The sequence below is a fragment of the Larus michahellis genome, chromosome 10 (genome assembly GCF_964199755.1).
Source record: "Larus michahellis chromosome 10, bLarMic1.1, whole genome shotgun sequence".
Taxonomy (NCBI): domain Eukaryota; kingdom Metazoa; phylum Chordata; class Aves; order Charadriiformes; family Laridae; genus Larus; species Larus michahellis.
In genome coordinates, this window is record NC_133905.1 from 1,181,099 (window position 1) to 1,193,996 (window position 12,898).

The 12,898-nt window shown below is 38.4% G+C and overlaps 1 protein-coding gene across 10 annotated transcripts in view; it reads left to right on the forward strand.

Annotated features, from left to right (window-relative positions):
* CACNA2D3 (calcium voltage-gated channel auxiliary subunit alpha2delta 3) overlaps positions 1-12,898 on the forward strand; it is a 551,700-nt gene that overhangs the window by 450,505 nt on the left and 88,297 nt on the right. For all 10 annotated transcript variants that reach the window (XR_012589415.1, XR_012589414.1, XM_074603368.1 and 7 more), the window contains 9 exons: positions 981-1,052; positions 1,283-1,344; positions 3,253-3,320; positions 5,158-5,203; positions 5,357-5,454; positions 6,260-6,353; positions 8,070-8,165; positions 9,468-9,589; positions 10,182-10,262. Coding sequence is in view for 8 of the 10 variants with exons in the window: in XM_074603368.1 (XP_074459469.1) it covers positions 981-1,052; positions 1,283-1,344; positions 3,253-3,320; positions 5,158-5,203; positions 5,357-5,454; positions 6,260-6,353; positions 8,070-8,165; positions 9,468-9,589; positions 10,182-10,262 (739 nt within the window). In the remaining 2 variants the exon portion in view is untranslated. The remainder of the gene's footprint in view (positions 1-980; positions 1,053-1,282; positions 1,345-3,252; positions 3,321-5,157; positions 5,204-5,356; positions 5,455-6,259; positions 6,354-8,069; positions 8,166-9,467; positions 9,590-10,181; positions 10,263-12,898) is intronic.

Here is a 12,898-nt window from a genome sequence, read left to right on the forward strand (position 1 = left end):
TAGGTGTGCCGAGGGAAGACCTTTTGGAGGTGATGGGTGAGGGACTTTGCAGCACAGGTCTGGGAGCCTGCAGCTCACGTAGAGGCAAGAATAAAGTTACTGAAAAGCGGTGCTTGCGGTAATCTAAAAAGCAACAGATGTAACTTGCAGAGCAGCAGGTAAATCACTGTATATAAACTCTCTTGTGTTTATTTTTTGTTTTCCCTAGCTGCTTCGAGTTTTTCGTTTATATAGTAATGAAAACTGTTTTGAAGGTGATTTAAAAAGTCTTTTGGACGACTTTGAGAGTGAGAGGTCCAGGCCAGTTCTGAAAGCTGTGACTGACCCAGGGCTTCCATTACAGAGAGAAAATGTATTACCTTGCGAGGGGCACGTGGACACCGATGGGCAGCCCGGGGGAGTCGCAGGGCCCGGCAGCTGTGTGCCCCCATTGAGACAGGTGGCTCATCATATGGGCTGGCATTCTTTTGCGAGTTCTAATTCCTGGCGCAGCTAGGGTGCAGTTTCTAGTGCTACTTCAGGGTGCAGCCCATTGTTGAGTATCAAGCAGAAGCAGAACGAATAGTGTAGGGTAAGTGGGGTTTCCTCTTTTTGCTTTGTTTATTCTGGTTATAATTGTTGATGTATTTAAACGCTGAACCCTGGTCTAACTTCAGCTAAATCCAGCTGGGAACCTAGTCCTTATCTTCCTAGGGGGTTAACTGCAGAACAGTGGTCGGTTACCCGGTTTATACCCCATGAGATCCAGATTACTACACAAAAAGCTGATTTACCATGAAGGATGCCGATGCTTTAGGCGAGTACTTCAGCAACTTGCCTGAAGTGTGTGGCCTATACAGGCAATAATAAAATCTGTAAGAGGGTTGTTCAGTGGGTAGTAGAACTACTGAAAATGAGGAAATGAAGAAAATTAAGCTCAGAGTCGAAAGAATTCCAGAAAATGCAAGTAAAGGAATTGACACGCATTTCCTTCGTTTCAGCTCCGAAATGCAATGGTGAATCGGAAAACAGGGAAATTCTCCATGGAAGTGAAGAAGACAGTGGACAAAGGGGTACAATGTATAAAATATTCCAACTAAGTATAAAGCAAGCAGTTCATTTTTTTTAACAACTTTTAAGATTGCCGTAAATATGATTCACTGCAGTATATTTTTTTTCACTCACTGAATATAAACATCGTTTGTAATTTTATCCGCGACTAACCACTTGATCTTTTATACATTTGTTATAGCAAACTAACTTCTTCCCCCCTCCTCTTCTGCCTTTCTTGTTCTGAATCTAGAAGCGGGTATTGGTGATGACAAATGACTACTATTACACAGACATCAAGGGTACTCCGTTCAGGTAGAGCCGACCATAATAAATGGACGTTTCATCAGACGCATTGGACTTGCATTTGTTCAGAGCTTGTGATCTCATTAAAAGCTCATCAGCAAAAGCTGACAATGAAATATCCTTGGACAATGCTGAAAATAGCAAGGCAAAGGAGCCTACCAGCATTCCTTTCAGCTTTTCCAGGGATGGAAAGTTTGTGCAAGCTCACACAGGCAAACTCACAGTGTTTGTCATGGCTTACGTTTCATTAAAAAAATATTCAGTTGAGGTTTACATTGAACGAAAGGCTTTAGCAAGTGCTTGGAGAGCTATAAATACTATAATCCATTTAAGTAACTACATATTGAGCCCCATTTTCATTTTTTTCCACAACAAAAATGTAATGTAAAATGAGATAGTATTTCACTTCCAATTTGAGGTTTGGATATTTTGTTTCTCTGAACTACCTTCAGTGTATTTGTATAACTAAAACTGAGTAAGTCAGCCATGTTATTTTGGCATGCATTAGGAGGAAAAAAAAAAAAGAAAAGGAAAGAAAGACAGGAAGTCACTTTAAAAATGCTCATATTTGAATTAGAAATAATCCATTAATAAAAGAATACTAACTGTACCTTATGCTTAAAGCAGGAGTCTGATAGCTGCAATACTCAACTGAAATTTTCTTCAATGGAACTGTTTCAGAGAACCTCAGCTACTTTTCCACATAGAGAAAGTATAGGCACATTTCTCTGATCTATAATGCATGTGTTTATTCTTGTTAAAATTCACACATAGGTGGCAAAACTCAGTGTTGTTTTTGTTTGGGGTTTTTTTTTAGGGCATTTTTTGTTATTTGTTGTTTGGTTTTTTTTGTGTTGGGTTTTTCTTTTTTTTTTTTTTTTCTGCGACACTGGCATTCTTATCCTATTTAGTAAGGAGATATGGGGCTACGTGTATGCATGCAGAGCGAGCTCTGATTCTTAGGACAGAAATATAGTAGGTAAACTGTCCTGCCTTTTTCAGTGTGGTCTGTATCTGGTTTTGGTGGGTAGGAGTTCAGATTCAGGAAGACGGGGGGGCAACAGTTATTAAAATATATACTGTAGTGTCAGAGATGTTTACTGTTCAGCCCATTTCCCGATCGAGCTGTTGATTGTGGCGTGGGTGCTCCCAGGAGTCGGTGCCTCTTCGTACCTAAAGTACCAGCCCGTACGTTTTCAGTCGTACCGATTGCTGGCAGGTTCCTGGCCTCATGTAATCCCCTTGAGCGAATGAATGCCAGAAGGTGTTCCGGGTACGTGTTCGATAGGAAGAGGCGTGGAATCCCCCAGCCAGTTCATTCAATTTGAATAGTTTAAATGGTAGACTAAAATCCAAACCAAAACTGGGTACGTAACTCTTGAGAGTTCATGAAGCTGAAGTCAATGCAAAAACCATTAAACTAGCTAAAAATATGAATCACAGAAAAATTAGCCCAAGAGGAGTCATGATGCTGTTGTCACATATGAAATTCTTTTCCTCTCAGTAGCTCCATTGATTCCCACCCTCATGTAGTTTCTCAACAGCTTAGTCTGATTTACAAAAAAATTGTCTCCTTCATTGTAAGACCATGGGCATGTTCAAGACTCAGCTGAAGAAATCTCACGCTGGGTGAAGCAGGGAGCTTAGAGGGGCGCGTTTATTAGTTTGCCAGAGAATAACGGTTTACTGCACCTCTAAGAACACATAAATACAGCCGATTCTCGCAGACGCACCAGAACTGAGACAGCATTGAAGCAGCTAGTTGAACAATAAATATGACCAGTGAGGGTTTGGAAACAAACAGTTTTCAAGTTAGTCACAGTACACTAGCTGGAAACGTTAGAAATGAACATAGCTCTGAATGTCTGTTATTGTTTGTCTCCCAGATTTCAAGGTCTGCTTTATTTCTCTGCACAGTTTAGGTGTGGCTCTCTCTAGAGGACATGGAAAATATTTCTTCAGAGGGAATGTAACTGTAGAAGAAGGTAAGATACCTACCTTCTCATGTTGCTTACACAGTAGTTTTATTGTTGATTTGGTAGACCTAAAACTTGTATGTTTGTCTGCAGATTCCATAAGGGAATTAGATGTTGGGTTTTTTCAATTATTTTTTTTTTCTCTTTAAAGATCTTTTACTTCATAGGATTTTTTCCCTTCGTTTATATTAAGCACGGTCGGACTGTTTGTGAAGCTTCTTTAGATGGGCATCATCTTCCGTCCTCCCCTCCCTGTGCTCCGGAGAATCGCTCAGGGTCCAATGTTAATTACTTGTGGTGTTTTCTGAATGAAGTAGCCACTGAGAGCACTGGAATGGTTTTGGCTTTTTTGTTCCCAGACTGCACATTGTGAAGTCATTCAGAGCTATAACCACTTTGGGCGTTGTCCACGGGATTTTACATTTTGCATTTTTATAATAACAGTAGAAGTAACTGGGGGAAGGACTCTTCTTTCTTTATGGTGTCGCTTTTTGATAAGTCCACAATTAAAATGAGTGGAGGAGTCAGCTGTGAGTGGTGATAAAGTCATTTGGCAATCAGATCAAAACCAAAGTTCCTGAAGGTGAAGGAAGAGCAGAGACATTTCGTAGGAGTGAAGAGAGGGTTGAGAGGTTTTAGCAGTTGCTGAGCAAAACCATGTTTCAATAGAGGAATGCTTTCTGATTTTGTGCTTAAGTCTCCATTTCCAATTCTGCTTCTTGTTTTGTCAGTGATGTTAAACAAGATAGCTGATTTCTTCAGGTCTTTGTTCCTCAGCTGTATTTTGGGAATGAATATGTTCCCGTTCCCAGGAGAGATGTAAAAAGAAATGTTTTAAAGTTTGAGCCATTTGCACAGCAAATCCACGTCTAGATAGAAGAAGAGCACAGCAGGAGACGGGGGCTGCCGACCCTCCAACTGTTCCCAACATACCTCTTGCCTATTTTCTGTAACCCAGCCGTACGTCGCAGCCAGTCTGGCTGGCATTTCCTCCCAGACGCATCACCAGAAACGTTAACAAAACCAGAAGTGACTGTTCCTTTTCTCCCACTCTTACCTTCGCTGGTTCCCTGTCACTGGCACCTCACTGTGCTCCCCAAGGACTGTCATTGCAGTTCCCGTTTTGACTTCCCTGCTTTCCTCTCTGTCATTGCTGCTTGTGTGCTCAGAGGGTTTAAACCCAGACCCTGCCTTCTGAACCCTCTTTGCTTATTGTCTATTGAGAAATGTTTTAAGAGTTTTAAAAATTGCCAAAGTACATTTTTATTGTGCTATATAACTAATGATATAGTTCTTATTTACAAGCATTTGCGTGACCTGTTAGTACAATAAACCTATTCTGACCGATCCCGTAAATTGCTGCTTGTGTTTATGGGCTGTGTACTTAGGTTTTGAGGGGATCGTTGTTTTTAAAGATTTTTATTTTTTTTTTAAAGAGAAAGAGAACAACTCTCATGAAATGAGAAGTATGTATTTTAGCATAAATAACTTCACTAGTCAAATAGAACAAGGAAATACAAATAGGAGTCTGTTACCATTGTGTCCTTCTCTTTGCTCAAGTTTTCTTCTAAACTTCAAATACATCATGTGAGTAATTTGTATGAGTTAAACATATCAGCACAAAAAAAAAAGTTTTTCCTACCTTTTCAGTTTTAGATCTGATTTAGTTGGCTTTTGCCAGTTTGTTAGACCCTAAAGCGTATTTGAACATAGTTTACTGTGATTTATTACGTTGTGGTAATAATGCACTTTCCAAGAAGGAAGGGTTTATGTTATGGAGCGTATGTAAATAACCATCTGTTACCCAGACTGCTCCCTGAATAACCCATTATTATTCCTGTTACAGGTTTACATGATTTAGAACACCCTGATGTATCTTTAGCAGATGAATGGTAAGCCTTAAACAAAGCATGAAATTGGTGTCTGTTACCTTTCTTGGTTTCATATTGTTTGTGCTTGCTGAGCCTGATTCTTTATGTTCAAAGACAAAGAGAGATCATGCTTATACATATTAACGTTTTAATGCTTTGACAACATGTTCACAGGTCCTATTGCAACACTGACTTACATCCTGAGCACCGTCAAATGACTCAGTTAGAGGCAATTAAACGCTACCTCACAGGAAAAGAGCCATTGCTCCAATGCAAGTATTTTGTTACATGTGCATGAGTAGGCTTTCCCCCAGCTAAACACTGTCGTACTCAACCTTCTACAGAACGTAGTAGTTTAACCAGTGATAAATTGAGATTGGATTGCTTGGCTGATGTCATTTTGGAATTTCATTTGGTTTTGAGCTTTTTCCAGGGTATCGATGATGATACCGACAATACAAATTTCTGACTTTTACGGTGAACAATACGCCTGAGCCAAGCACTCAAGTTTCTGTTCAGATGGTGTGGCTATACTATGCGATAGTATCGCTCCGTCTGGTTTTATAAGTTGAACGGGATTGGTCTGAATCAATCCTTGGATCATGCCTCTAAAGAATATGCCAGATATTTCATGAGTATTTTAGGGAGAATATGTATGCAATTAACATTTCTGAACTGCAAAGCAGAATAAAAAAAGTTCAGATGGATAGCTGCATATGTCTGTTTGCAGAACTGTGGAACGCTTGTGACTGTTAGTAAACGGAACTGTTTTAACCTTACGTCATATGCAAATGCGAGCATTAGATAGTATGTATGTGAATGCGTTCCATGAAGTGGAGAATCACGTTCTTGTTTTTTAATCTACAATTGTTAGTAGTGCAATGAAATGCTATACAAAAAACTGCATTGTGGTAAAATACCATGTAATATTACGTAGTAAATGCTTAATAGTGCGAAAAGTTGAATGCATATCACAGATAAAATATAGTACAGTGTCAAAAAAATTATCGTATAGTCATCTAACAAAAAAAAATAATCTCTGAACATATGTTTACCGATTTTAATGTATTTTAATAGGTGATAAAGAATTGATCCAGGAAGTTCTGTTTGATGCAGTCGTGAGTGCACCAATTGAAGCTTATTGGACCAGTCTGGCATTAAATAAATCAGAGTGAGCAACTTTGTGTCAGTTGTTATGTGTCAGTCGTTATGTGTCCGTCATGGGTGAACTTTTAATAGTTATGTTGGTGAACTGGTGGAATACCTAACAAATCCTGATATGCATGAAAATATTTTATTAACCATTTGGTCCCACATAACACCAATTCTGAGTTCAGTGTGAAGTGTTTATGTTGCAGTGTACATTATGATGAGTAGTTTTAGGGTTACCCAATTTTCTCAATAAATTAATTTGTATACTAATGAAATTGCATACTGACGACACCTTACCGTTCTGAGTATTTCTAACAAACGGTTTAGAGTACTTGAGAAATTTAATGCAAAATTTACAAACATTGTTGATGGAATTGGTAATTTGTCTCAGAACAAATCATATATAGAAAAATCTGTACTGGTAAAATAAATTTATTTAATAATTTGGGGGGTGTGTGTGTGTGTTTTGTTTGTTTTCCTGAACTAACTGGGATCTAGGTTCCTGTTACAGATTGATAATCAGGAGATTAGCTGGTCCTTTTTAGAGTTTATATGTTTTACTTAATTAATTTATGTTATGATATACTAAGGCGTGAAGAAACACATTGTTCTATATATTAATGAAAACAGGTGTTAAGATTAGCAGTTCGCATGAAATACTGTGGTTGAAGGGCAGTTCTGGAGATCATCCTGATTAGATTTTGTTAAATTTGAACCATTTAAAAAAAGTTGAATGAAAAAATATATTGCTGTGAAGCACATACTCATACTGAATGAGTAAAATCAATGTGAATAAGATCTGATTCATCGAAGTAAGGATTATCCAGTCTTCTCTTAGAAGATAAGAAATTGTTGCATGCTGATATACTGTAGACATTGAAGAATTTATATAGAGGGATAAGGTTTCTTGGAATCCTCCTCCACAATTAAATAACAGATCCAGTAAACACGAACATCCAGTAAACACCTGTGGAGAGATACTAGCGGGAAACTTTTGATCCCCTTTCATATGCTGACTTACGCTAAGGAGACGGGCCATTTATTGAAGGATGAAGTATGAGACAGTAAGAGGGCTAAGGCTATGGCCCCTGGTTTTGTGCTAGGACTGAAGTTCTTGTAGCCATACGAGCACTAGTTTTGGAGTAGCTGGCTTGGCGCTGATACCAGTGCAGCAACAGAGTTCGGCCTGAGCTGCCCGCCACGTTTTCTTCCTACGGTCTGGAGGCTTAGGCCTATCCTAAGGGCAGCTACGTTGGAGCTAGCTGTTTTAAATTGAGCTTAGCTTGTGCTTCCTTGAGCAACAGTCCCGCCTGTGACTTGCAGCACAGATGTACTGCAGAAGTGTTGAATGGACGGGGGGCGAGATCTGGAATTCCTGCCCATCTTGAATCACTGGGTGCCAGTGGTTATTAAATAGATGGTATATAACTATGCCACACCTCTTTATTCTATGGCTTCCATATAATCCCTCACCACAAATCCTACAAAATTTACTGTCGTTAACTTTTAGTGACTCTTGGTCTAAATAGCATTTCTACGCTGCATGTTTTCCAAAATCCACACGACTTTAACTTAAAAAACAGCATTTAAAAAAAAGATAAAAAATTAAGGGAGCTATACTTAAAATAATCTTTCTCAAAAATGTGAACGCTTGTACTTTCTGTGACCAGTAATATAGCTTTATCTGTTTACTGTCTGGAAACGTTATCTTTGCTTGTGTTCTGCTCTATTTCAGAAACTCTGACAAGGGAGTGGAAGTTGCCTTCCTCGGAACACGGACTGGACTATCTCGTATCAACCTGTTTGTGGGTCCGGAGCAGCTTACTAATCAGTAAGTAACAAAGCTACGTTTGGCAACCGTGTGAGAAAAGAAGAAAAAAAATATATTCATTTTTAGGAAGCCCACCTACTGTTTCTTCCAGGGTTTTCCACTGGCACACTAAAATAAATAGAATGAATTAGGATTTTATGGGATCCCTTCGATTCTTCCTTCAGCTAGAACATTTGGAGCAATGAGCTATTTTACACCTGTAGTACATACATTCACTTTCCACCCACTTCCTTGGGGTTAGCCTCGCATCTTTATTCTCCAGAGCAGAATTATGAATATGCTACATCAGCAGATGATGGTTTTTCTTTTACTATCCCATCTAAAACCAAAAATCTGTAGGCTTTTTCAGGGATTTTGCATCATTGTGGAAAATTTTGGTGTTGAAATAAAGCCAAGTGACAGAAGTGGACTGGGTGAAAGAGTTATTAGGACACGTCATCACTCAGAAGTTTCCTATCTTGCTTGGAGAAGATGTAATCTAGCGGAGGTACAGATTTCTTAAAATGGAGAGCTATAAAATAAGGTCCCATAGTTAATGACTTTTTTTCGGGCAGCAATTTGATACTGTCAGGCAAATCTACGTGCATTATGCATGTAAAAGAAAATCTGCACTTGATGTTTACCATAAACTAAGTTTGTTGAGTATAAAATTATATGGTGCTTGTATGACCACAAAATATTGTTGTAGCGTGAGTAGCCTGGCGGGTGAGATCGGTAGCACAGTCGTGGTCAGCCAGCGTACCGGATCAATAGTGTGGAGACCGCGCGCGCTCTTTTCACTGACACGAACTTTCCTCTGTCGACATTGCCGGGGACTACTGAAGAATGAAGTACGTAGCAGCCCGCTACCGCCCCTTACATATTAGTTGGGAAGTAGGCTGTTAAATTAATTTTTTTCATTACTTAAGAATGAATACCAGTGGCAGCAAACTACCAGATCTCTGGTGTCTTGTCCACTTTGCACGGTTCACAGAGCTTGCGTTGTGCTGAGAGAAAAAGGCTCTTTAGACAAAGCGTTTTTATTTGTACACATCAGTGTGAATGTTTTTCATGGTACTTAGAGGCACTATTTTTTTGGTACTTTTTCCATCCTTCACAACAAATGCAATTGCAAGTGCGTCACAAATAAATATTAGAGGCTAAAGTTAATCTTTTGTCGAACAAATGGTGTTAGAAAAATTGTCCAAAACCATGTTCTTTCCCAGAAGACTGTGTTTTGTTTTTTCTTGCCTTTCAAAGCTAGAAACTATTGTGTGCCATGCAACAAACAACAAGTGTTTTCTTTCTCTCTTCTTTCTCAAGAGATTTCCTGACAGCTGAAGATAAGGAGAACATTTTTAATGCTGACCACTTTCCACTCTGGTACAGAAGAGCTGCTGAGCAAATACCTGGGAGCTTTGTTTATTCAATCCCGTTCAGTACAGGTCTGTTCTTTTGTTATTCTTTAAGTGCTGAGCCACGTATGACGCTGAAAGGATTCCATGTCAGTACTGAGTGGGCTCTGTAGCGAATCACAAATGTTAATCTAAAATGTGCATTGAAAATTGCAGCTAATTTACTGGTTCTTTGACCAGGTGCATCTTTTATAGAGCTCCAAGTAAAGCCCCGAGATGTGGTGTAACAGTTTTCATTTAATATTTGCACAGGCTGAACTTACAGCCTAGTGTTTCAAGCAAGACAAGTCCAACAGAGCAAGCGTCCGCATTAATGAGAAGCCCTACCGGTTGTCACTTTGGTTCCCACTTTTAACAGAGAAGGCAAAAAATGGCTACTAATTTCAGTGTTTTAAGCTTCTTGTTGGATGTTGGGGAATTTTGAAATGCCAGTGCCGGTATGTTCTGTGCATACGTAGAACATGGCATTGGCTGTCTTATTAGCTTATTTTTCTGAGCACTAAATCCACATGGAGTGTTACTTCAAAACAGGGGGTAAAAGCTCAATTTCCTCATTCTGCAATATGTTATTTAATTTGTTTTTGGTTTTATTTTGTTTTTTTTTTCTTAATACACCCTGCAGAAACAGCAAACAAAAGCAATGTAGTGACAGCCAGTACTGCTATTCAGCTGTTGGATGACAGAAAATCTCCAGTTGTTGCAGGTAAAATTGTTGTATTTTACTTGTTTTGTGAAGTTTTTTTAAAGCAGTGTCTGAGTTCCTCACTTCCTGTTTTAGGTTGGCAGGAATTTAATGTGGGAATATCATCGTTTGAGAAGAGAGGAGGAGGGAAAGATGCAGTTGCACCTATAGGATATAATTGAATGACTGAGTGTAAAGAACACTTAATGCCGCCTCTCCCTAAGAACTTGATCCTTTATTAATTGACTGTCCGGGCTCTGTGTGAGGTTTGGAGTTTGACTTAATGGAAATAACCATTATCAGTGAAGTGTTTTTGGTAGACACAATTCTATATCATCATAAATCAGAATATGTTATGTTAAGAAAAAGGAAATACAAGAAAGATCTATCTCATGTATAAAGGTTCCACGCAGTCGCCAGGTTTGAGCAGCCTGTCCTATCACAAATGATACAGAGCGGTCATTTTGTCTAGATTACCAGAGATGTGATTTTATCAGAGCATATAAATTGAATAAAAAAGTTCTACGACTAAAAGATGAAGTTTGACAACTACAGACTGGAAATAAACCACACAGATTTAAAAATGAGAGTAGGTAATTTGTAAATCGTTGGACATTCAGATGCGTTTTTGAATAGTTTTCTCTAGTTCCCAGTGGTTACTGACGTTGAAAGATGAATTACTTTAGAGAAGTCTTATGTTTTATTGTGCCAGAAACCAGGCACCCTTATCTCAGGGAAAATTAGGTACCTACCACACATAACAAGAACCAGCCTGTTTTTCTTATATTTAAAATATGATTTAAAATGCAGTAAGATTCAGTGAATAGAATCCTGAAAGAACAAGAATGTGCCAGATAATTGGGAAATCTCTAATCTCTTTCCTCTGACACCGAATACCTCCGTTGATAATAATAGATTTTGTACGGTCAATAGGAAAGTATCCTTCTCACTCCAGTTTGTGTGAAAACATTCTTCACAACTTCCTGAGCTGGCTGCTGTTGGCTTGGAGCAGGTATGACATATAACCAACTCTAATACTGTGTCAACAAGCTCGGGCGTTTTTTTGTAGTAGTTGTAAAAGAGAGAGGCGGATGTTGCTTCCGTTTCCCCTGTAATCATGTTTAGTGTCAAACATGCAAAATTCCTTGGGTCCCGTACTGTCTAACTAAAATAAAGACAGGGTCTTCAAAGCCTTTTAATAGCAAAGCTTGTAAAAGATTTCCATGATAGCTATAAATGCATAATGCTATGAAAGATGAGAGCAGCGTATTTGTATTCTGAAGCACATCAGTGGATTTTTGCTTTTGTTTCTGTAAACTTTAGAAACTGTCCGCTAGATTTTTTTTTTTAGTATGAAGCGTTCTTAAGAATTTGCTTTGAATATTTTTTCCCTTCCCTTATGTATGGTTGCATGCGTTCAGGGTTTTTTCGAGAGTGGGGGAGGCTTCTTTGGATCCGTACACCCCATTTTCCATGAAAGTATCTTTCAGCCAGCTACAGCTATTCAGAGACAAAAACATATATGTATTATTCTTGTCCTCTTTAAATTGGAGGTCATAAATCCAACTTGTCAGTCCTACTTTTTCCACCAGAAGGCTTTCAACAAAGTACCCAGTATCTAGTTCAATTTTTAGGTTTTATTATAACGTTGATAATAATCTGTTTTAAGCAAAATGGATTTGGAGGCAGAAACTGGATAAGTGGTAAATGGAAGAAGTTTGAAGTTTTATTAGCCAGACTTGGGAGAGTAAAATAGGGTTATGGGTAACATTTTCAAATACCTACATCGAAGTTCAAATTTGGCAAAAACTTCTCATTTTAATTTGTGTGAAGTAAGTATCCCTCATCCCCATTTGGTCTGAGTGGATTAGAGAAAGCAGCAGGATGGGATACACATTTCGTGTAAAATCACTCTCTTCCCTAGAGGGATTCGACTGAAAATAAAGCTGTGCCAGAATGTTGTTTATTACAGATCACTACAAGAGTTTAAAAACTGGCAGAGAGAAACTAGAACATTGTTATAAAATGGAAACCTGAGTTAGACCTGCCCATAAGGGGAAAAAAGGAACAAAACCAACTCTTACTACAAAATCTGCGGTCTCTTTTATTTTCTTTGTAATTTTTTTAAATTTGATTTTTGTAGAAAAACATCAGTTATTACAGACTTGATATGCAAATCTACACTAAGGCTTATTGCAAGTAGGCACGACTCAACCCTTTAATATAGGCAGAAAATCCTAAAATCAATGAGTCTCCAGACTGTTGCTCCAGAGAACTCGAGTGCTGCTGTTTCACCATCTGTACCTGCTAATACCAGTTCACTGTCAGAATGTGTTTGATTATCGGCAAAACCCCATGTAATTCGTTTTTAAAATCCCTCCTGCCTCTTTCAATTGAGATTGTGATTTTTTTTTTTTACTTAAATGAATGCAAATTTCTATAGAAAATGTGGAAGAACGAGATAAGTATTTAATATATAAGTGTAGTAGCATCATATTTATTACTGTGTATGTAGAGTTCAATTTATTTGCAGGAGAGAAAGGGACAGTAGTGCTGAATGCAGGGGTTTTTTTAGATTTAAACACATTTATGCTCAAAATTGCCTTGTCTTAGTGTTCTCTATGACCATGTCTCCTATATCAAGTTTACATTGAAAT